The sequence below is a fragment of the Aspergillus stella-maris genome (genome assembly GCF_047715825.1).
Source record: "Aspergillus stella-maris strain CBS 113639 unplaced genomic scaffold BDV14scaffold_7, whole genome shotgun sequence".
Lineage (NCBI taxonomy): Eukaryota > Fungi > Ascomycota > Eurotiomycetes > Eurotiales > Aspergillaceae > Aspergillus > Aspergillus stella-maris.
Genome location: NW_027396801.1, coordinates 589,874 through 610,208, shown reverse-complemented (window position 1 = coordinate 610,208; position 20,335 = coordinate 589,874). Strand labels below are relative to the sequence as shown.

The window sequence follows — 20,335 nt, the reverse complement described above, 5'->3', positions numbered from 1 at the left end:
GACAGAAAATTAGAGTCTCTGCTAAGGACGGATCGCTGGGTTATGGGTCCCGGCTTGCGACTCTAATAAGCCGAGATGAAGGAATAACTCCGACTACTAAGATAAGGTCTAACCGTTTGACTACTGCACAAGCCAGAAGCAGTGATGGGATTCGAGAAGCTGCTTCTGCTGTCTGAATAATTGCTTACCACCATCGCGGTCATTCTGCGAATAAGAGTTGCCCAGTAGATTAGTAGTCGCTGTAGCTGTCTCACAGAGTCGCAATGACAAGAATTTGAGGCTAAGGCCTTAATCAAGGCCTCAATCAATGGATGTCTTGTCGCAAAGAACTAGCGACCCACCAGCAGAATTTTCACCCCCCTTGCTCTCGAGCCCTGCTCATCCTCTTTGTTGTTTTGTTGATATCTTGGTGGATTGCTCGGTTTTTTGTCTGTACCGTATATTACCAGTTTATTACAGATATTCGCAGTGACTTAAACACTGACCTCAATTCAACAGACGAAGTCAAGGACCACGGCCTCATTGAAGCGCAAACATATATCTTGTCGTAAACCTTAGGACTTACGCGCCCTTACTTGCCGTAGCACATCGTTACTCCAGGGGAAACCAACCAGAACTTCCATTATCCTGCCTCATCAAGGGAACGGAAGACCGTGGAGCCGCAGGTCTAAACCATGGAATAAATCATTGGGAGAGGTCCCGGGTTTCGGGCCCTTTTTTTTCATTTTCATTTTTTTTTTGCTTGTTTTTGGCACAAGCAACAGATATCGTTACTTACAGCACGGTTTTCTTTGTCTATAGTTGTTGCTCTGGTAAAGCTCTGGTAGCAAGGTTCCTCTCGAAAGTGAACCTCAACGTTCCAAGCGTTGTTTCCTTTACCGTTGGACTTGGATCTTTTTTCCTCTGTCATCCCAGCTCCCTTCTCAATACCAAATTTGCCATCCTTTTTCAAAACTCAAACATGTCTGACAATAATTCCCCATCTTACAGGCAGGATTCACCATTCCAAGCCTCACGCCGATCGCGCGGCAGAGCGAAATGAGCTCTCAAGCAAGGAACGCCCCCGGTTTCATACCCATCTTACAGAACAGCTCCTTGAAGGATTGTGCGAGTCAAGGCTTGAATTGCCCTTGCCCTGAGCCCTAGCATCCTTTCGCCTGATTACCTGAAAGATGCCTGACATACGAAATACGTGCAGACGTTCGTTGGGCCGCGCTGTCAGCTGTATGGGACTTTTGTAAGCTGCAGGATGTTGTTGTTTTGGCGCTTAGCGAATGCTCCACCGCTCATCTGGTTCTGGTTCGCAATCGCCAGGGTTTCAACTTCAGTTCAAACCGCAACGAACTGAAACGGGTTTGGCACAATTCGCATGAACATGTTCTTGGTTGGTTCTGGATGCGACTTGGTTCAAGGTAGTCTGGGCGCGTGCGCTCCCTTGGATGGTGGTTGGTGTCGATGCAAGGCTTGAGGTCTCGAGATTACCTTCATCACCTTACTTACAACCTTGACGAACTGCTCTTACCGACTCGAGAGTAGCTTTACCTCCATCATCTTACAAGACCAGAAGTACTTCGTACCCCTCCGAACAACTCAACGTCCTGGTCGTAACCCTGGAATCCGGGCGCGCCATTCATGCATGTCCTCGACAAACAGCCTAGCATGAGCATTGATTGGTAGATCCAGCAGCAGTCGGCACACGAGCACCCTACAGTAGCCTGCTCTAGCCTCTCCCAATCGACGGTCAACCGAAAGCACGATCTTGCACCTACACTGCGCTGCAAGGCTGAACCTACGCTAAGATAACTAACCTTCTCCGACATGTGCAGTGCTGTCCAACGCAGTGGAGCCGGGGATATCCCCGCAAATGAACGCTTGACACGCTTGATATAATTGAGCGGTGGGATGGTGGGGAGGAAAGTAGATTTTTATCGGTGATTTTTTTTTCTTCCTTGCTGAAGAAAAGGTTTTGTGTTGTGATATGGTCAGGAGACCATATGGCTTTGAGTTTTCAGGACGTGGTCGTTGGGAGATATTTGATATTGTGTATAGATGTCACGTAGGTATAGTTGGGTAGCCACCTTGCTATAGTCCTTGTACATACCTACCTACTAAGGTAGAAAGTAAATAATATAGAGCAGGGATGATGTCAACCTCGTATACACTATATCTCGTCTCCATAATAAATCTCTATCTCAATTCTCATGCCAAAACCACCGATCCTCGTGTCCACCATTCAATACCAATCACCCAATAACGCACACCGTCTTCCTAAATAAACCCACCCATGCCCTAGCAACGCCAACAAGCGCCTAGGTACCCAGCCTAAAGGCGGAGTGGAGGGGTCAGTACTTAGTGCAGTGGTCACCGGTCTTTCTAACACCTACCATTAACTACTAGACTAGATGCGTTGTTCTCGAACCCAACGCTACGGACAAAGGACCGAAACAAAAAACAAGGCTTAGCGATCCTTCGCTTGATCAAGTGCAGTTCTTTTGGCACTTGGAAAGCCCGGTGCGTTTCTTGCAATCTAACATTTCAGTTCTTACGGTCTGGGTATGTATCTTGCGTTTTGATCTTGCAGATATCCACACATACAAAGACTGATTTGCGTCTATTGCCATGGTGATACCCTTTCTTGAGCCCTAAGTGTTTCTTCTTGTGGTTAGAGGGTAGGGGTTATGCATGTATACTGTAGTCTGTACTCTGTAAGGCTTGATTCAGTTCCAGGCTTTCTGATCCCCTGCCATGGTCCGCAATCCGAACATCTACCTTGTGCATTGTACTTTGCATCGTACATATGCAGTTCCGGATTCATCTCCGGTAGACTTTACCGCTCCGATCTTGTACTTATTCAGTACAGAGTAGTGTGCGATGTTAGAATAGATTTGATGCGCATGCAAGTATATGCAGATGTAAGTGCAGACTGCACGTTGATCAATCAAGAGGCTCGAGGCCAAGGTCTAGATGGCCTTTGAGTAGACAGGCTAACAGTTAACACAAGGCCTCAAGACATACCTATGCTTATCCCTAGCGTAATATTGGTAGAAAGATGTACTTTCCTTGGAATTTTCGAGGGTAATCTTGGTTGAAGTTGTTGTTGGTCGACACCGCTATCCTGGAATTTGACGGTGAGGAAGTTTATTCGATGGCGGTGGCTTTAAAGTGTTTGTGGGACAGTGTCGCGTGTTGTTGTTGAGGTAAGGTTTAATCGACCGTGGTCCAGACTGTGAGTTTTGAGTGCTACGAGGTCTCGATTGTTGGGAATGGCAAGGTATTCAGTTTCTACGGTCTGCTGCTACTTCGGAAACTCGAGTGCTTTTAAAAGACTTGTATTATTCATGTTCGTTATATCTTCTATCATAGCCTGAGCGGCGGTTTTGCTAACTAATGATTAGACAACCATATATTCTCCTTCAGCTCGTTTAGCCAGCATGGCTTGGTGCCACCTGAACCCTGGTGATTCTGAAAGACCCGAAGCCATAGGCACTGGCCAGTTGTGTGGGTATGTGGACAATTCATTTACTGTAGTAGCAGGTGAATTCTCTGCCCAGATATTCTGCAACAGTTCAAGACAAGAAAGGTTGTTGCAGAACCCAGAGTCTTTGGATATATCCTTGCAACGCTCTTGAATGATGATGCGATGTTCTTCATACACACATTCAGAGCCGGTGATGAACAGCGGCCACAAAAGGTAGACGTCGGATTTGACAGTCAGAATATGTGCCATTGAGCGCTGTACAATGGACTGGAAGCGGGGATGGGAAGAGGGCAGATCGGGATAGGCGAGGCGTTCGCTGTAGAGGAGGGCGGAGTGTCGGAAGGACTCGGAGATGTGGAAAACGTCCTCGACGTTCTGAGGAGCGACGCCGGATTGGTGTAGAGGTGATGAGGGTGGTGATATATAAGGTGCAGAATTGGTGCGCACCGGGTTGAGCCGGTCTTGCGGGAATCGCCACGCTTCCAGTTGTTGTTTTATGGCAAACCATTCTGCCCAAAAAGCCTGGGATAGTGGTTGCTTAGACTGTTCACTGTGCCGGGGTGGCATCGGCAATGGAAACATATAAGGGTTGTCTTGCAATGGTCGAGGGAACCCAGAAGAGAGCACATCATGGTCATAGTACGCCATAGAGGACGGAGGTACGGAAGTAGGTATGTAGATATGTGGCGAAGGTTGTGTGTCGTGTTCCTGACTCTGACTGAGAAGGTTCAGTCGACCTAAATTCGAGATGATTCTGAATAGACTGGCATCGCAACCGGCGAGATTCTCAAGGCCCCATTCGCCGTCAGAGGCAGCAGTCAAGTCGACATATCGGCTGTGCAGCTGGTTCTCACGATCATTGGTTGTCGCCGTCATTGTATCGTACCACGTGAACATGCGGATGAACCACTTCAGCTCGTCAGATATATAGGGAGAGGCGCGCATTCTGATTGCAAGCAGTTTGGTTACACCGGCAAATTGAGTTTTGAACTGGCCAACACCGGTGTCACAGACGTGGAACAGACATAAAATCAACAAGGTAGCAAGAACCGAGTCCGAGAGTCTCTTTCTCGGGTCCGCCAATTCCTTGTTTAGCTCTTGGACTGCCGCACCGCGGTGATACTGTTCCTCGAGAGCGTATTCCCCGGGGATTGATGGATCGGAGCATTCCTGTAGTGATGTATCCGTAAGGGCCCGGTGTGCTAATGAAGACATCCGCGCAGGCTCTGTCCGTCCGGTGGAGAATGTTCCTCGGTCACGTCTCTGCCGCAGATTGCTAGTAGACAAGGTTGCAATTGCCTCCTGAAGAGAGGTACTATCCTGTGCCATTCGCAGGATCGAAGTGCGAAAGGGGTTCGTCGGGCTATCGAAAGCAACGATTACCGGAGCGATGACTTCTGCATAATAGCTGATCAAGTATCGAAGGCGAGGAGTTCGCCCAACAGAGCGTGCCAGGAGTAATTGGGAGAAAGATGGAGAGTGGTTGACTATATGGTATGCATAAGAATGACGCCGCTTTATGTCAACAACCCCCTCGCCATTTTCTGTTTCTTCCGTGGCCGAGTACGGCCACGCTGTTTGCGACGACTGGGTTAGAGGAGACCATGATCCTGTCCAACTTCCTGTGGCAGAAACCGATTCTATATCCGTCGACGAGTCCGTAACATGGTATTGAAAGACGTTACTGGTCGGACTCGGCTGGTTCCACGATGTTGGTTGGAATTGCGTTGAAGATGAGTTAACCGGCTGGCCACTATCGTAGGCGACATCTGATGTTGGAGAAGGTTGAGCATAAGTCTGAGAAGGCGGGACTGTGCTCGTTGATTGCGACTTTTGGTGGCCTGATGCGCGACGAGGCTTCGCTTTCTCCTCAGTCGGCTGCGCGCCGGTCACCGGCAGAGACAACCCCCGAAACTTGCCTCGGCTGGCAACACCCACCCCCCAAGTCAATATCGTTTTATACCCTGCACATTCATTTCCATTATCCAGGCATTGGGAGCAATAAGGGCGCCGCCGATCGCACGAGGAGCCACTGCGGGCACAGGTGAAACAGTCGTGAGCCGCGCCGCTCACGACAGTCCTCTTCCGCCTTCTCCGTACAGGAGCCGATGAAGGCGTAGGCTTTTGTATTTTGGTAGGGGCAGCCTGCGACATTCTCTGCCGGTGCTGGCTGGAGAGCCTAGTCTGGCCGGGAGTCCGTGCAGTGCCAGTCACCGAATATTATCGGGGATACGAGACGATGCGGAGGCGATCCGCTCTGTGGGGGTCCATAGAGAAACCAAACTCGACGGACTGCTGAGAGAGTCAAGAGGTGAGGGGAGAGTAGCAAATCTAAGAGGCGAAGAGAGCAGAAGAAAGAGGGAAAGGGAGAAGAAAAAGGGAAAATAGGGCCGCTGTGCCAGATATAATAGAGTTCATAATTCTCCGGAGAGGAGACTCGGGATTCAATTCTTGAGCATCCAGAACAGCCAGAAAAGCGCGCCTTTGGCTAGGAAGATGGCGATAAGCAGCCGTTGGCGGTTGATTCCGCCACTCCGTTCGACCAGCCCGGTTAGTCGCTGGGTCTGTCTGCTTATAGACCCGGGCGCTCGGAGATTGCTGCACAAACACGCTGGCTGGATCTCGCAGTTCTTTAGTTTATTCAAGTGATCAGCGGTCGATAAAGATTTTTTGAGTTGTTTTCGCCGTCCAGCCGCTGCACTCCAAAATCTGCCAAGTCGAGCGAAGGTGAATGAGAGGAAGATGAGTGGTTGTTGCGTCAAGATGATCTGCGGTGTTGCCTTCCGTTATCAGCGCTGGGAAAGGCCTCAGGGGTTCTGCCACCGCCTTCCTTATCAGCTCTTCCGTTTCACAGAAGTTCCAGAACTGCGCTGTTTCCTCTTCTTTGCTGTGTTCTTATTGCTGTTGATTTGTCTTGTTTAAAGTGGGCAGTTGCTGTTGTGACCTTTCAATTGACATACGCAGGTGCAGTCCGCTCTATTGCTGCTCTGAGACGCCAATTCCGCGGAGTTTGTCTCTGCTGCTGAACCTCGGTCTAGCTACCATGCACCACATTCCGGTCCAATTTTCATAGTCATGCCCGTCATTCGTCGCAGCCGGCTGAGGACCGTCCTCTCAATAGTCGCTGCGCTGTTTCTCGTCGTCGGTGTTTTCAAGATCAATTGGAGTCCGGCTCCTGCGTCCGTCGTGGTACCTAATACTGCGTTCGAAGTGCCTCTTACCGAACGACAAAATGTCTTCTGGAAAGCATTCAAACCAATACTGGAAGCGCATACACCCCGCTGTCCCCCGCCGGTCCACGAGGAAAATGTGGTCGCTACCCACTTCAATGCTACCACCGAGGAAATTCGGCCTGACCTGACCTTTATGGATGAGAACAATATAATCTCAATGGAGGATGCGCATGCACGCTTCTTGGAAGCCATTGCAGACACGAAGCTTCTTCATCCAGTTCATACACCTGGTACTCGTGGTCTGGTATCAACCGCTGGGGGCACATACTTCCCCGTTTTCCTTGCTACGCTGCGGATGTTACGGCGTACCGGATCGAATCTTCCGGTGGAAGTGTACATGAAGGATGCCAACGAATATGAGAAGACCATTTGCGAGGAAGTCCTCCCATCATTGAATGCAAAGTGTTTGATCCTCTCTGATGTGATGACGAAGGAGTTTATTGAGCATTTCCAGCTCAAGGTCTTTGCGGTACTCTTATCATCTTTTGAGGAGGTCGTTTGGATGGACGCAGATTGCTTCCCACTCCACGAACCCGAGCTCCTTCTCGACTCGGAAGTGTTCAAGTCAACAGGATTGATTACTTGGCCTGACTTCTGGCAGTCATCGGTATCACCTTTGTACTACCGAATTTCGAAACAGACAGAGACACCAATGAACGGACGGCAGACCACAGAGGCGGGCACCTTCCTGGTCTCGAAGAAGTCGCACTTAAAGACGCTTCTACTTTCTGCCTACTACAACTACTACGGGCCCTCGCATTATTTCCGGCTGCTGTCGCAAGGTGGACCGGGCGAGGGCGACAAGGAGACCTTCCTCAACGCCGCCGCCGCCGTCAACGAGCCCTTCTATGCAGTTAGCGAAAGGGTTCAAGCGATTGGCCATCCCGCTCCAGATGACGGGATGTCTGGGTCCGCCATGGCTCAGTCAGATCCAATAGCAGACCAAGCCCTGGTTAGCCAGGGACTGCTTCGGGTACTCGATCCTAGCGTGGCAGATGCTCCCCGGGTATTCTTTATCCACGCGAACTACCCTAAATTCAATCCGGGGGGCAACATCTGGGGAACGAACTTTGAGACTGCGCCCTTGGTTCGACCTGACGGGTCTGACGGGCGAGCATGGATTGTTCCAGAAGACGTCATCCAACGATTTGGATATGACGCCGAAAAGGCATACTGGGAGGAGCTTAAATTCATCAGTTGCGATCCTGCTATTGAGTTCCAGACTTGGAACGACAAGGCCGGGATATGTCGCAAGGTTGAGCAATACTGGGACAATGTCTTTGCAGAGCCGCACGACGATGATTTCCACTGGGATTAACCGGAAAACTGAACCACATCTGCGCCCTTACGATTCTACGACATGCATCACGAGCGACGAGCTGTACAACATCGCATAATAAACAGTCTTACCTTGTATACTACGACCTAGACCATAATAGAAGTTGAACCCAAACCAATCCAAGTCAAAATCGCTCGAAATTCATTCTCAATCGTATCGTATCAAAATATCGTACAAATCAATGAAATGCAAATCCAATCAAGTCATCTATTTCTTAATACCCTTCTCCTTCAATCGCTGCTCATCCTCCGCTTGCAGCTCGGCGTCGATCTTCGCGCCCTTCGAGGGTGCGTTGCCGTGCAGCTTAGCGGGCTTGGTAGGGTCCTGCTTGCTGAGCTCGGCTTCGGGCTGGAAGTCCTTGTTGTGGTGGTGCGAGGGGTCAGATTCCTTGCTCTGAGCTGCGAGGCGGTTGCCGATGGAGCGTTGGTCCTCTTTACATATTTGTTAGCAACTTGCTTCTTTGGTTCAAAAGTTGAGGATGGGTGGTGTCTTACTTGAGTCAAGGGTAGAGTGGGAGTGCTTCTCGCCAGCCTCGTAACGCTCCTGGTCGTTGATAACGGATCTGGGCTCGTTGCGCTGGTCACCGGCTTCGTAGATGGTGCTCTGACCGACAGAGGACTGGGCGGCGGAGTGTGAAGACATTTTGATGTGTTGTGTAAGAGGTTTCGAGAAAATAGGTAATGTAGAGGGTAGTTGTAGTGGTAGTTGTAAGGAGGATAAGATAATTAAAGACTTTTGTAGCTTGTGTGTGAATGAAGAATAGAGACTATGGTACGCTTCACCCCAGGGTCTATATAGGGTTGCGTCGAGTCGGTGATGTCATTATATCATAGTTGACGTTCTGGAGCGCTGAGATCATACGTGGGGCGCAAGATGAGAACACCCTGTTACTGTCTGCTGTTGCGAATGTCATGGATATCGATGGATGCAGTGCACGCTAGATGGAATGTGTTCTGTTACCTAAATTGCGTTTATGAGGGTCTTTTTTGTCAGGGCAGGTTGGTTGAGGCTGGGATCTATGACGTTGGTCGCGTGCCTGAAGTTGTACTGAGCTTGACTTCGGTGACACTTTGGGAGCTCTGTAGTCCGTAAGGCTACGGTACCTACCGAGGAGTCTTAAGATAATGATTTTTGTCGTCGTTGTTCTTCGTCTCTTAGACCCTACCAGTCTACCTGCGTACTATTAGAGCTAGCCTTCGTGAAGCTATACTAGGTCTTAGCTCCCGTCTCCAACTACCCCGCATATATATTTCGCACGGGAAGTCTGCACAATGACTCGTAAATTCTCGGCGAGAATTTGAAACTGAAATTCTCTATCCAATTTACGCTTGGCTGTCTCAAAAACACGTTATTGAGGTCGACGAGAATTCCTCTCACGATGAAGATGTTGCAGCTGTCCGAGCCACCGAACTCGGAAAAAATGCGACATCCCACCAAAGTATCGCGGTCCACCTCAGCTGAACCCAAAGTCCAAACACTTCAGCTTGCACTCAGCTACTCCAATTTAATAGACTAATCCGGCTATCACGGAACATTTGCTGCATATTTCCTCACAGAGGGGACGCAAATCGCGGAGTATTTAGGACCTGAATGGCCCAATTGCCATTTCTCCAACTCCATTTGCAGCTCTGCCGCGGCCTGAACAATACATTATCTGCCACTCTCAAAAGGCCGCTGAATCCGCTACGATTGAGCCCTCTCACCATCTGCAACCCCTTTCAAACGATCCAATATCAGAGGAAATTTCCATATCCACGGACTCTCACCACAATGTCCGACGCAACACCCACCATTGACCCGCGCTACCTCTCCCTCTTCCAGAAACTCGAATCTCACTTCGCCAAAGCAACCTCCCTCCCCGCCGACAAATGGGCCATCCTCGCAACCGCAACACTAGCCGCAGGCCCTGACCCCGAGCGCGCAGACCAACTCTACCTCTACCTCACCTCAAAAAAAGCCTACAGCACCTCTGAAGCCAGAAAGCAACTCGTCCGCCGCCTCCGCGAAGCGCTCTTCAAATCCATCATCATAGTCGGCGTCTGCAAACCCATCGAAGCAATCCTGTCAATATCCAAGGTCGAAAGGGAAGAAGATAAAGACTACTCCCCTCCCACGCGCGAAGGCTGGGCATGTGACGAAGCCAATCACGAGCGCGGCGTGGGGTGGTTCAATAAACTATACGCGCGAAACAGCGGGTCAACGCTTGATCTCTTCGCGGCGCACAAGGACTTCTCGTGGTTGAGCACGGAGATCACGTATGGGTTTTTCCTGAGTGATCGGCAGGTTCTGGATGATGTTGATACGCAGATGGTTGTGCTGCCTGCTATTATGAGTCAGAATCTGCCAAATGAGACGCATTGGCATATTCGGGGGACGAGGAGGTTGGGGGTGCCGATTGAGGATGTGAAGATTGTGACGGAGTGTGTGAGGACCGTTTCGGAGTTTTACGGCGTGACGTTGAATAAGGTTCCTAGTGTTGAGGAGGTTGAGAAGGATGTATAGAGTGAAACTGGAAGTTAGATATAGATCGTTTGCTGATTAGAGTGACCAGTCTGAGAGTGGCGCCCAAATCTTGGGAGATCTTCCCTTGCAGTATTCCAAGTAGCTCTCACTGAAATGAAGATACGTAGCATACAAGTCTCTAGAACAACCATATTGTGCTCGCGGAGTAGTATCTAATGAGTTGCCAGTAGAAGTCGTTATCATCAACCAGGATGGAAGTATAGAGAAGTCACGTGTGTGCATCCATAAGTACACATACGGCAGGCGGTAAGACGGGCAATACGCGTCGACGCGTCCCCAATCGCGTCCCGAGGCCGCCTATCCAAATCGCAATTCCGAAAGTGCACCGCAACATCTACAAACCGCCAGTCCAGATAAAACCTTTCCAACATATCCACACGACAAATCTGGTCAAAATGTCCTCTCCACCCCCCGAAGGCGCCAATGGAGGCGACCTAAACGAACTATTCGCGCCCTCCGCGCCCGATGGTCTCCCCGCCGATATCCTCGCCGAGCTCAAATCAATCATGAACGTGCACGGAATTACACCGCAGGAATTGTTCTACCGATGGGAGTCATATTGTCTGCGCATGGGCTCCGAGGAAACGAAACTCGATCTTGATACTGTGCGTTTATTCAAGCGCGATGTACAGGAGAACCTTGAAAGACAAACGAGGGGAAGACAGCAGGTTGAGAAGCGGAGTGGGGTGTCTGGCACGCCGAGAGCAAGAGATATTGGCGGTGTTGGGGCAGGGTCGACGGATGTTTTTGGGATGTATGTTTGTCTGATTAATTGTGAGGTGTGGTGAGCGTTTGCTAATTTGGTCTGTTGCGCAGGTTGGATGGGTTGACGCCGGGACGGACGCCTGGTGGTTCGGCGAAGAGAAAGTCGGATTTCGCATCACCTTCTATGTCGAAGAAGGTTGATTCTCCGCTTAGCTCGAAAACAAAGGTTGCGACGAATGGTGGTGGTGAGGGATTACAGTATGTTTTCTTTGTGCGGCGATACTGAGGGCTGCGACTGACATGTATAGGTCTATTCCATTCTCAGAGCGACAGAATCCCGGTCAGACCCTTGAGACGATTAACGAACACCTGTCGATTCCCGAGACACCCATGGCGCCGTTCTCAGAGCCACGAATTCGCCCGGCCGCGAACACGGATCTCAAAAAATTCGGATACAAGCCCATGGCTATGCGACTGTCAGAAGCTTCGGAGATTTTGGATGACCGGATCGACGAGTTTGCGGCTATATTCGAGAAACATTACGAAAAGGAGGATGTCACATTCGGCAGTGCTGCTGTTCAAAGCACGAGCGAGATCGTTGCAGTGGGGCGGATAGCGTCCGATAGCATGGAAGGAAAGCTCAACCCAGCATCACTTGTCCTCGAAACGTCGAGACGTACGGGAGCCGGTAAAAGAGTCCCGTTGAATGTGGACTCGATCCCGTCAGTCAACTTCTTCCCTGGCCAGATTGTTGCCCTGCTCGGAATCAATGCGTCTGGAAAGTACTTTTCAGTGAAGGAAGTCCTTCCGCCACCACTTCTACCACCTGCTGTGTCATCGATTCCTACCATCGAGAACACAAACGAGCGTTTGTCAGACGCAGGACCATCACCGTTAAACGTGATGATTGCTTCCGGACCATACACAGCTGACGACAACCTCGACTTTGAGCCATTACAAGAGATCTGTCAAAAAGCCACCGAGAGCTATGCTGATGGTCTCATCCTTATGGGGCCATTTTTGGATATGGAACACCCACTGCTGGCATCGGGTGATTTCGATCTTCCAGCAACCAACGGCTTTGACCCAGATACTGCTACACTGACAACGGTCTTTAGACACTGTATTTCCGCACCATTACAGAAGCTAGCCGTCGCCGTCCCCAGTATCACAATCGCACTTGTTCCATCTGTCCGAGACGCCGTGAGCAAGCATGTCTCATGGCCACAGGAGCAACTACCCAAGAAAGAACTGGGCCTGCCTAAACAGGCTCGTATGGTGTCAAACCCAGTCACATTTTCCCTAAACGAGACCGTGATCGGAATGTGCTCGCATGATGTACTCTTTGAGCTGCGGAGAGAAGAAGCTCTCCACGGAAAGCCTCAGGAGCCTAATCTTCTGACACGCTTGGTGAAATACCTGATCGAGCAGCGACATTTTATGCCCATATTTCCCCCGTCTTCAAGGGATGCACTCCCGCGGCCCGGTGTTGATGCTCCGGCAACTGGTGCAGCGCTGGATGTGAGCTATTCCAAGCTCGGTGAATGGTGGAATGTGCGACCGGACATTTTGATCGTCCCTAGCATGTTGCCACCGTTTGTCAAGGTATGAACTAGACGAGTCCACGAAGTTATCACTATACTAACGATAACAGGTGGTCGACAGCATTCTCACGATAAACCCTGGAACCCTTTCCAAGCGACGAGCGGCAGGAACATATGCGCATATGGCCATCCATCCCCGCGTCGTCAGCGAGGAAGAGCAGGAGCAGAAGAACGTAAGCCACAGACTATACGAACGGACACGAGTGGACATAGTTCGGATATAGAGCTGCTCAAACTTAACCCATGTATAATGAAAGATCTCAAAATAATGATAATGACCATTCCATTGGACTGCAACTCCTGGGTATCAATAAATGTAAGCTAGCGACGCTATCGCAATCAACCAGTAACTCCCGACTACTCTGAACAACAGATATATCACCGTAAACAAACAACCCTCTTTCCACCCATCAGTCTCCCCGCATCCTTAACTCTGACCTTCCCTGCTTTCCCGTTACCAGCTCCCCCTCCAACACCGCCACTAGCAACCAACCCCTCAAGCCCTAGATCCCTCCAAACAGTCTCGCGTCTCCGTTCCATAGCCCTTGTAATCCCAAATGCAGCATGCTGGTCAGGAACGACGTCATCCTCGTCCTCCGGGTTAGGAGGCTGGTACTGCGGCGCGATGTAGATGTCTTCAATCGGGAGGAAAGAGGGGATCGAGGCTGGTGACGATGAGCCGTAAGTTACTGTGTGGTTGTGGTAGATGTGCGAGGAGGATGAGGAGGATGCGAGCGTCGCTGTCTGGCTTGTATGGGGGCGCGTGAAGTCCTCGAAGTAGTCTGCTAGTCGGGGGTGGTGCATGTGGATTTGGGTTGGGGAGGAGTCTTTGCTCTGTTGATATCAGTAAGTATAGCATTGAAGATATGTAGAGTAGATATTATACTTACCATTTTGACTGGTATATGGTAATTCGTCAGCAATTGATTGTTTGAATGTTGCGTGAAGTCGTTGTTGATGCTGCACCTACAGACGCTAGCTAAAGATAGAGTTCACCCGCGTCGGGATGCACCGCCATGACTCAGCAGAGTTATGCTCATTATGCCTGAATTAAGATCGTTGCAGCCTGTCGATCATCACTGTACACGCAAGCGCCAATCACAACATTTCAGCGGATTCGGAAGAAACGAAGGAACCATCGCATGAGAGCTGAGACATTGCAAAATCCAGTGCCCCCTGCCGCATCCCACAATTTCTCCGACTTTGTTTGTTGACACCACGCTTCAAGAGAACTGCAATTGCTCGTTGCTACCCTGTCCACATACATAGACTACACCAACCATGTCCACCGCTCCTTCGGACACTACTACTGCTCCAGCTCCAGCTGCGAGTCAGCCTGCTGCCCCAATCAACGGGGAGAGCGTTGCCTCTGAACAATCACAAGTTGCGACGGAGGCCGCGCCCGCGCCCCCAATTGAACCCACAACAGTCGAACAGCAACCGACTCCAGCTCCTGCCCCGACAGCCGCACCCACGGTGACAATTGACAGCCTGAACCTACCTTTATCCGCGGCCGACGGACTCATCCAGAAACCCTTCCCCCGCCCCCTCGACAGCGCGAAGCCCGCATCCCCCGCTGCATTGACCGGCGACCAACAGGCCAAATATGACAGCGCTCTGAAGGCCGTCTCCGAGTGGACGACGGTCCCTACGACCGCCGCAAAGAACGCCCCCACCGAGCCGATAACAGATGACGAGCGCATGTTCCTCACCCGCGAGGCGATCCTGCGGTACCTCCGCGCCACGAAATGGAATACCGCTGAGGCTGTTGCGCGGCTGCAGCGCACGCTGACCTGGCGCCGCGAGTACGGCATCGAGAAGCTCACGCCGGGTTATATCTCTATTGAGAACGAGACGGGGAAGCAGGTGCTGCTTGGTTATGATATTCACGGCCGACCATGTTTGTATTTGTTGCCGTCGAACCAGAATACGGAGAAGAGCGATAGGCAGGTTCAGCATTTGGTGTTTATGCTTGAGCGCGCGATTGAGCTTATGCCTGCGGACCAGGAGACGTTGGCTTTGATTGTGGATTATAGCCAGACCAAGTCTGGGCAGAATGCTAGTATTGGGCAGGCGAAGGATACCGTGCATTTCTTGCAGAACCATTACCCTGAGAGGTTGGGCCGGGCGTTGGTTATCAATAGTGAGTTGTCCTGGGCCCTCGACCAACTACAAGGCGACAATTGCTGACCCATACAGTGCCCTTCATTATCATGGGCTTCTTCAAGATCGTAACACCCTTCCTTGACCCCGTCACCCGCGAGAAACTCAAGTTCAACGAGAACCTCAACAACCACGTCCCACCCGCGCAGCTCATGAAAACCGTCGGCGGTGAAGTCGAATTCAAATACGACCACTCGGCCTACTGGCCAGCTCTGAATAAGCTTGCTGAGATCAAGCGCAATGAGTACCGCGAGCGCTGGATCCAGGGCGGCAAGCGCATTGGCGAGTACGAGCACTATCTCAAGACCGGCGCTAGCCCTAGCCTGGCGCAGAAGGAGAAGGAGGGCAATGGTGCTGCTCCTGCTGAGGCTTCGTAATCGAACCTCCGAGAGCGGTATACCGTCGGTTTACAAGAATAATGATTACACTAGATTCCTTATGAGGAGCTGGAGCGTTTGCGCTTACATCGTCGAGTATAGATATTGACCTGAATTACATACATAAACACATAATGGAAAGCAGCATGCAAATCTCCATCCATCAACTATCCTATCTACAAACCAAAACCCACAAATAATCAACTCCATCAATTCCCCCTTCCTCAATCTAATCTACTCATCTAACCCTAACCTTCCACTTCCATTTCACCACCAAACTCACCCCCAACAAGCCCCTCACTCACCCCCCACAACCTCACCGCCAATTCCCTATCACACGCATACCCCCTAACAGGTCTAACCTGGCAATCAGCAAGATAAGACCCGCTAGGAGCCAGATCCGGCGCCAGCGTAGCAACAAGCGTCGTCGCAACACCCTGCTGAAAGGTCTTCGGTGACTCAATTACGAACGGTAGACCGGTATTCTCCAGCGACACGCGGTTCATTTCGTCGCCATCTATTGTATTGAGGTGGGCGAGGAGGGATGTTCCGGGGATGACTGCGGTATGTAATAGTTAGTGTAGGTAGTGTAAGTAGGTGGGATAAGTACATACACCCCGGATGAACCGCAAAAGCACGGATCCCATCCTCTGCATAGCGCTCTGCTAGCGTCATGGTGAAGAGGATATTAGACGTTTTGGATTGCGCGTAGGCGGAGAAGGGGTTATATGTTTTGCCGTTCTGGGGTTGAGTCCTGGTTAGTACTGCTAGGTACTCAATGCTCACACAACCGTGATGACCAAGTGGGAATGAAGGTAGGTAGGTAGGGCAAGCAAGACAAACCTCAAAATTCCAATCCCCCTCCCTAAACCCGCCCATTTCATATCCCGCACTAGTTAAGTTAATCACCCTCGCTCCCCCATCCCCACTGGCAGCAGCAGCTCTGGTGAGCAACGGCATAAGGCACCCCGTAAACAAAAAGTGCCCCAGGTGATTAATCGCAAAGGTCAATTCAATGCCTTCCTTATTAACACCCCACGGAATAGCCATAACGCCCGCATTGTTGATGAGTATGTCAATTTTTACCAGTGAGTTGGGATATAGACTTTGCGGCGGCACGAATGGAGTCGAAGTCTGAAAGGTTGAGGGGGATAAAGTGGGTTTTTGTGAGGGGGGAGGTGTGGGATATGCTGGTTAGTATGGGGTGAACTTTGGTTTTGCTGCGGGATAGGAGGATTATGGTTGTTGGTGCGTGTGCTGGTGCAGTGTTGTCTTTGTCATTGTGGACTGAGGATGCTGATGCGAGGGCGATTGCTGTTTCGCCGCCGAGGGTTCCGGAGCTTGCGCCGGTTATGACCACTTTATATATCTTGATGTTAGCCAGCGGATGCAGACAGAGTTTAAATGAACGACTGATGTACTTACCCGTCTTCCCAACTAGAGATGACCCCCAGCGCTCTATAACCGACGAGGCTGTGGTGGAGAAATCAAAGTCGGCCATTGTAAAGTGTCTTTGCAAGACAGGAAAAGTAGTGAACTTGCGATAGCAGTACAGGTATACAGAGGTCAGTCAACCTCTATAGTGCTCGAATTGAGACAGAGCCTTCTGTTAAAACACTCAAGCGGGGTATTTCTACTAACTATATATCCAGGCTTATCTAGGGCTTTGCTAAGTACCAGGTACATGTGCTATTCTTGGCTGAATGTGATTCTTGGAAGCAATCGGTGCCCGCTTTGGGTAGAAGTTGCGTAGAATGGGAGGCACTCATTTGTTTCATGATTCATTCTGGCTATATCTCGTTGAATCTTTTAGTAGATAACAGGAGAAAAGGTACAGAGTAGATTGATAGATCGACAAGTACGAGGAGACTATTTGAGTGCATGTAGAGAACTACTGCCGAGGTAGGGGCGACGGCTATGGTCGTACACGAGCAGTGAGTGCTGAACCATCTTTTGTACCGCATACCATCCCTCAAGCGTATGTCTGTAGTTTGATATTTTGTTCATTGCTGTCTCTCTTGAACATTTAGATGTTGGGGACCCATGGGAACACCCCAGCACCCGCAGCTCATTGGCCAGTCAAGAGGTCTGTCCCACGGGGGTGATGCAAGTTGCTTATGCTGTCTCCACTATTAGGGCACTTCAACGCCGAGATCTACTTTTATACAAAGCATCGCTACCAAGGTTTCGTTGCAGTAATCGCCAGTTCTCCAGCTCTACCAATTATAGACCGTAAGCTTCTCGCATCGTGCATAAGCCGCTGTGGGGAGCTTGTTAGAGTGGCTACGTAGTTGACCATGCTCTACTATAAAGGGCTTCCTTGACCTCCTAGACTAAAGCTAACAACAACCCGCTCCTATACACTCATTCTCCCCCTCGCCTCTATCCTAAGCACCCAACTACCACCAAAATGTCTCTCTTCTCACCACCCCCAAAACCCTCCACCCCGCTAGCCCTCCACCGGACCCTCTCCCCCACCGCATCCGTAAAAGTCTCCCCCATCTGCCTAGGCGGGATAAGCCTAGGCAACGAATGGTCTGAACTCTTCGGTCAAAGCGAAGACCCCTTTAAACTTCTCGACGAATTCTACAGTCAAGGCGGAAACTTCATCGACACGGCAAACGTGTACAACAACGGGCGCTCTGAGGAGTTTATCGGGCAATGGATGGAAACTCGCGGCTTAAGAGATCAAATGGTCGTCGCGACGAAATTCTCGAGTCAGTGGCGGGCTCATGCGCGTGAGGAGGAGAAGATCCAGAGTAATTTCTCTGGGAACTCGGCGAAGAGTCTTTTTGTTAGTTTGAGGGCGAGTTTGAGGAAGTTGAGGACGGATTATGTGGATGTGCTTTATGTCCACTGGTTAGTTCCTTGGCCTGCTTCAGAGGTGTATCTCGATACTGATGCCCAGGTTGCAGGTGGGATTTTGCGAGTTCTGTTGAAGAGGTCATGATTCATTTGCACTCGTTTGTTATGGCGAGGCAGGTACTTTACTTGGGTGTTTCGGATACGCCTGCTTGGGTTGTTATTAAGGCTAATGAGTGTATGTTTGTCCAGTCTTGCCCAGTCTTTTGAGTTCGTTAACGGGGGTGGATCTAGTTGCCCGCAAGAACGGTCTCACGCCCTTCTCCATATACCAAGGGAAATGGAACGCTACGTTCCGCGATATGGAAGCGGAGATCATCCCTATGTGTGAGGACCAGGGGATGGCTATTGTGCCTTGGGCTGCGCTTGGTGGAGGATTGATTCTGTCTTCGCAGCAGCGGAAAGGGCGAGAGGAGAAGATGGCCGGGCAGAAGAGCTTTTATGAGGTTGGTGAACGGGAGATTGCGGTATCTGATGCACTGGAGAAGGTTGCTGTTGCCAAGGGGACGACTGTACAGGCTATTGTAGGTTATCTTGCCCTTGTCCTTTTTTATGATGAGAATTGACAGGAGATAGGCCCTAGCATATCTATACCACCAGTCGACCTATGTGGTACCCATTGTCGGCGTCCAGACGACGGATCACGTCAAGGTCATGAATGATGCTATAACAGTTAAGCTATCGACAGAAGATATCCGGTCTATTCAAGATGCGGCACCGTTTAACCCGCTGTTCCCTATGAACTTCTTGTTCGACACCAAGGGTGATAAGGGGTATAGCACGAAGTTGACTCTGGCCGATCATGTGCAGTACAAGATGGGGGCATGGATTGATGCGCCGGCAAAGTACCTGGTATGTAACAAATTGATCCAAGCTGTTAGCCCACGCTAACACCAACTTAGACGCATTGGGAGTCTCAGAAGTTGCCTAAGAAGCAATAAAGTGGTTGTTCTGTAGCTCTCGACTGCCTGGGACGTACAGTGCCTGTCCTGGAGCTTATCAGATCTGGGACAACGGTCTACCAAGTAAACAAGACCATCTAGGTAACGAGACAGAGAGAAAGATTTTTTGCAAGCTTGTTTGTCATTCATCGATATCGAGATGCTCCTTTAAGTACATGGGCCCTTGGCAATTCATGCTTTTTTGCTTGACGTCCATCTGAGAACACGATCTTCAACTTGGGTTTCCGTTGCGTGACCGAGTACGTAGTGGTGTTCTTCTGAGTCTTTGCAATGCGATTGAGGTCCGCTTGTAGTGAAGAGATAGAGGCAAGCGATGGAACCACCGGATCGGAGGATCTTCGAACGGCGGGATCACGTGTGGGGATGGCGGGGTTGGAGTTGTGAGGGTGTGGAGGCCTGAGGCCGAGCACAAACTGGCAGCTCTGGTTGAGGAAGAGATAGAGGACCATAATGGTGAATTTTTGATTGATGGAATTAGAGTGTCAAGAGGAACAATTGAGACGCTGCACCTCACCAGGAACAGGAAGGGGAAAGGGCAGGTTATGAATGTGTGGCAGCAGTGTTGCCCCTCCTTTCCCTCCTCGTGCAGCAGTGCTTGACCGCTAGGTAGGCTTGGAAGGCGTCACCTCGGGTCCGGGGACTATAGATAGATAGCTATGATAGTGAGAACGATAATAATATCTACGGTGCTATTTTAAATGCTTATCGTGGGGTTTCATCTTTCTCTCCTTCTTGCTCTTTTCTCTTCGTCATGTATCGACGACCACCAAGGGAGCTTTCGCTACCTAAGTATGTTGGGTAGAAGCCCCCTGCCTTTTTGTTGAATCCTTGCAGCCCCCAGCCCGGTAGACAAGTAGCGTGCCGCCCTATCCTCGGCGTATGCGGCATTCGTGCCGACCGAACTGAGTCGCGATGGCGTCTGTGTCAGACGAGAATGGTGAACAGAGAGATGAAGGAAGTCAAGCTCACCCCACGGGCAGAATCAGCGGCTCCGGGCTGCCGCCTCCGACCAACGACACCACCACCACTCATACCACCACTGCTACCACTGTCAATCCAATTACCACCGTAGCCAACGCTACTCTCCCT

At 50.5% G+C, this 20,335-nt stretch overlaps 10 protein-coding genes across 10 annotated transcripts; 6 read left to right on the top strand and 4 right to left on the bottom strand.

The window, feature by feature from the left end:
* The first annotated feature begins 234 nt into the window (after nucleotides 1–234).
* BDV14DRAFT_167031 (uncharacterized protein) lies at nucleotides 235–781 on the top strand. The gene has a single exon (XM_073767604.1). The coding sequence runs from the start codon at nucleotides 312–314 to the stop codon at nucleotides 549–551; it is 240 nt and encodes a 79-aa protein (XP_073631902.1). The 5' UTR covers nucleotides 235–311; the 3' UTR covers nucleotides 552–781.
* Nucleotides 782–3,326: 2,545 nt separating this feature from the next.
* On the bottom strand, nucleotides 3,327–6,368 carry BDV14DRAFT_167029 (Zn(II)2Cys6 transcription factor). The gene has a single exon (XM_073767603.1). The coding sequence runs from the start codon at nucleotides 5,630–5,632 to the stop codon at nucleotides 3,392–3,394; it is 2,241 nt and encodes a 746-aa protein (XP_073631901.1). The 5' UTR covers nucleotides 5,633–6,368; the 3' UTR covers nucleotides 3,327–3,391.
* On the top strand, nucleotides 6,369–8,178 carry BDV14DRAFT_167028 (alpha-mannosyltransferase). The gene has a single exon (XM_073767602.1). It carries the CDS (start codon nucleotides 6,554–6,556, stop codon nucleotides 8,027–8,029), a length of 1,476 nt encoding a protein of 491 aa, XP_073631900.1. The 5' UTR covers nucleotides 6,369–6,553; the 3' UTR covers nucleotides 8,030–8,178.
* Nucleotides 8,179–8,887, bottom strand: BDV14DRAFT_167026 (uncharacterized protein). Its single transcript, XM_073767601.1, has 2 exons — nucleotides 8,545–8,887; nucleotides 8,179–8,481 (listed from the first exon to the last, which is right to left on the bottom strand). Exons 1-2 carry the CDS (start codon nucleotides 8,690–8,692, stop codon nucleotides 8,258–8,260), a joined length of 372 nt encoding a protein of 123 aa, XP_073631899.1. The 5' UTR covers nucleotides 8,693–8,887; the 3' UTR covers nucleotides 8,179–8,257.
* A 164-nt stretch (nucleotides 8,888–9,051) lies between these two features.
* Nucleotides 9,052–10,681, top strand: BDV14DRAFT_167025 (uncharacterized protein). Its single transcript, XM_073767600.1, has one exon. The coding sequence runs from the start codon at nucleotides 9,641–9,643 to the stop codon at nucleotides 10,550–10,552; it is 912 nt and encodes a 303-aa protein (XP_073631898.1). The 5' UTR covers nucleotides 9,052–9,640; the 3' UTR covers nucleotides 10,553–10,681.
* Nucleotides 10,682–10,891: 210 nt separating this feature from the next.
* BDV14DRAFT_167024 (DNA-directed DNA polymerase alpha subunit POL12) lies at nucleotides 10,892–13,174 on the top strand. The gene is made up of 4 exons (XM_073767599.1): nucleotides 10,892–11,327; nucleotides 11,390–11,536; nucleotides 11,587–12,883; nucleotides 12,933–13,174. The coding sequence occupies exons 1-4, from the start codon at nucleotides 10,969–10,971 to the stop codon at nucleotides 13,104–13,106; spliced, it is 1,977 nt and encodes a 658-aa protein (XP_073631897.1). The 5' UTR covers nucleotides 10,892–10,968; the 3' UTR covers nucleotides 13,107–13,174.
* BDV14DRAFT_132799 (Apc13 domain protein) lies at nucleotides 12,940–13,830 on the bottom strand. The gene is made up of 2 exons (XM_073766163.1): nucleotides 13,773–13,830; nucleotides 12,940–13,716 (listed from the first exon to the last, which is right to left on the bottom strand). The coding sequence occupies exons 1-2, from the start codon at nucleotides 13,773–13,775 to the stop codon at nucleotides 13,261–13,263; spliced, it is 459 nt and encodes a 152-aa protein (XP_073631896.1). The 5' UTR covers nucleotides 13,776–13,830; the 3' UTR covers nucleotides 12,940–13,260.
* Nucleotides 13,831–13,978: 148 nt separating this feature from the next.
* On the top strand, nucleotides 13,979–15,585 carry BDV14DRAFT_167022 (CRAL/TRIO domain protein). The gene is made up of 2 exons (XM_073767598.1): nucleotides 13,979–15,025; nucleotides 15,082–15,585. Exons 1-2 carry the CDS (start codon nucleotides 14,164–14,166, stop codon nucleotides 15,420–15,422), a joined length of 1,203 nt encoding a protein of 400 aa, XP_073631895.1. The 5' UTR covers nucleotides 13,979–14,163; the 3' UTR covers nucleotides 15,423–15,585.
* An 85-nt stretch (nucleotides 15,586–15,670) lies between these two features.
* Nucleotides 15,671–16,923, bottom strand: BDV14DRAFT_196737 (uncharacterized protein; the record flags this gene model as incomplete). Its single annotated transcript, XM_073772509.1, has 5 exons — nucleotides 15,671–15,981; nucleotides 16,037–16,163; nucleotides 16,266–16,441; nucleotides 16,509–16,781; nucleotides 16,848–16,923. The coding sequence occupies 5 exons, from the start codon at nucleotides 16,921–16,923 to the stop codon at nucleotides 15,671–15,673; spliced, it is 963 nt and encodes a 320-aa protein (XP_073631894.1).
* Nucleotides 16,924–17,832: 909 nt separating this feature from the next.
* On the top strand, nucleotides 17,833–19,667 carry BDV14DRAFT_211397 (NADP-dependent oxidoreductase domain-containing protein; the record flags this gene model as incomplete). The annotated part of the gene is made up of 4 exons (XM_073776086.1): nucleotides 17,833–18,281; nucleotides 18,338–18,462; nucleotides 18,519–18,808; nucleotides 18,861–19,667. The coding sequence occupies 4 exons, from the start codon at nucleotides 17,833–17,835 to the stop codon at nucleotides 19,173–19,175; spliced, it is 1,179 nt and encodes a 392-aa protein (XP_073631893.1). The 3' UTR covers nucleotides 19,176–19,667.
* Between the last annotated feature and the right edge of the window lie 668 nt (nucleotides 19,668–20,335).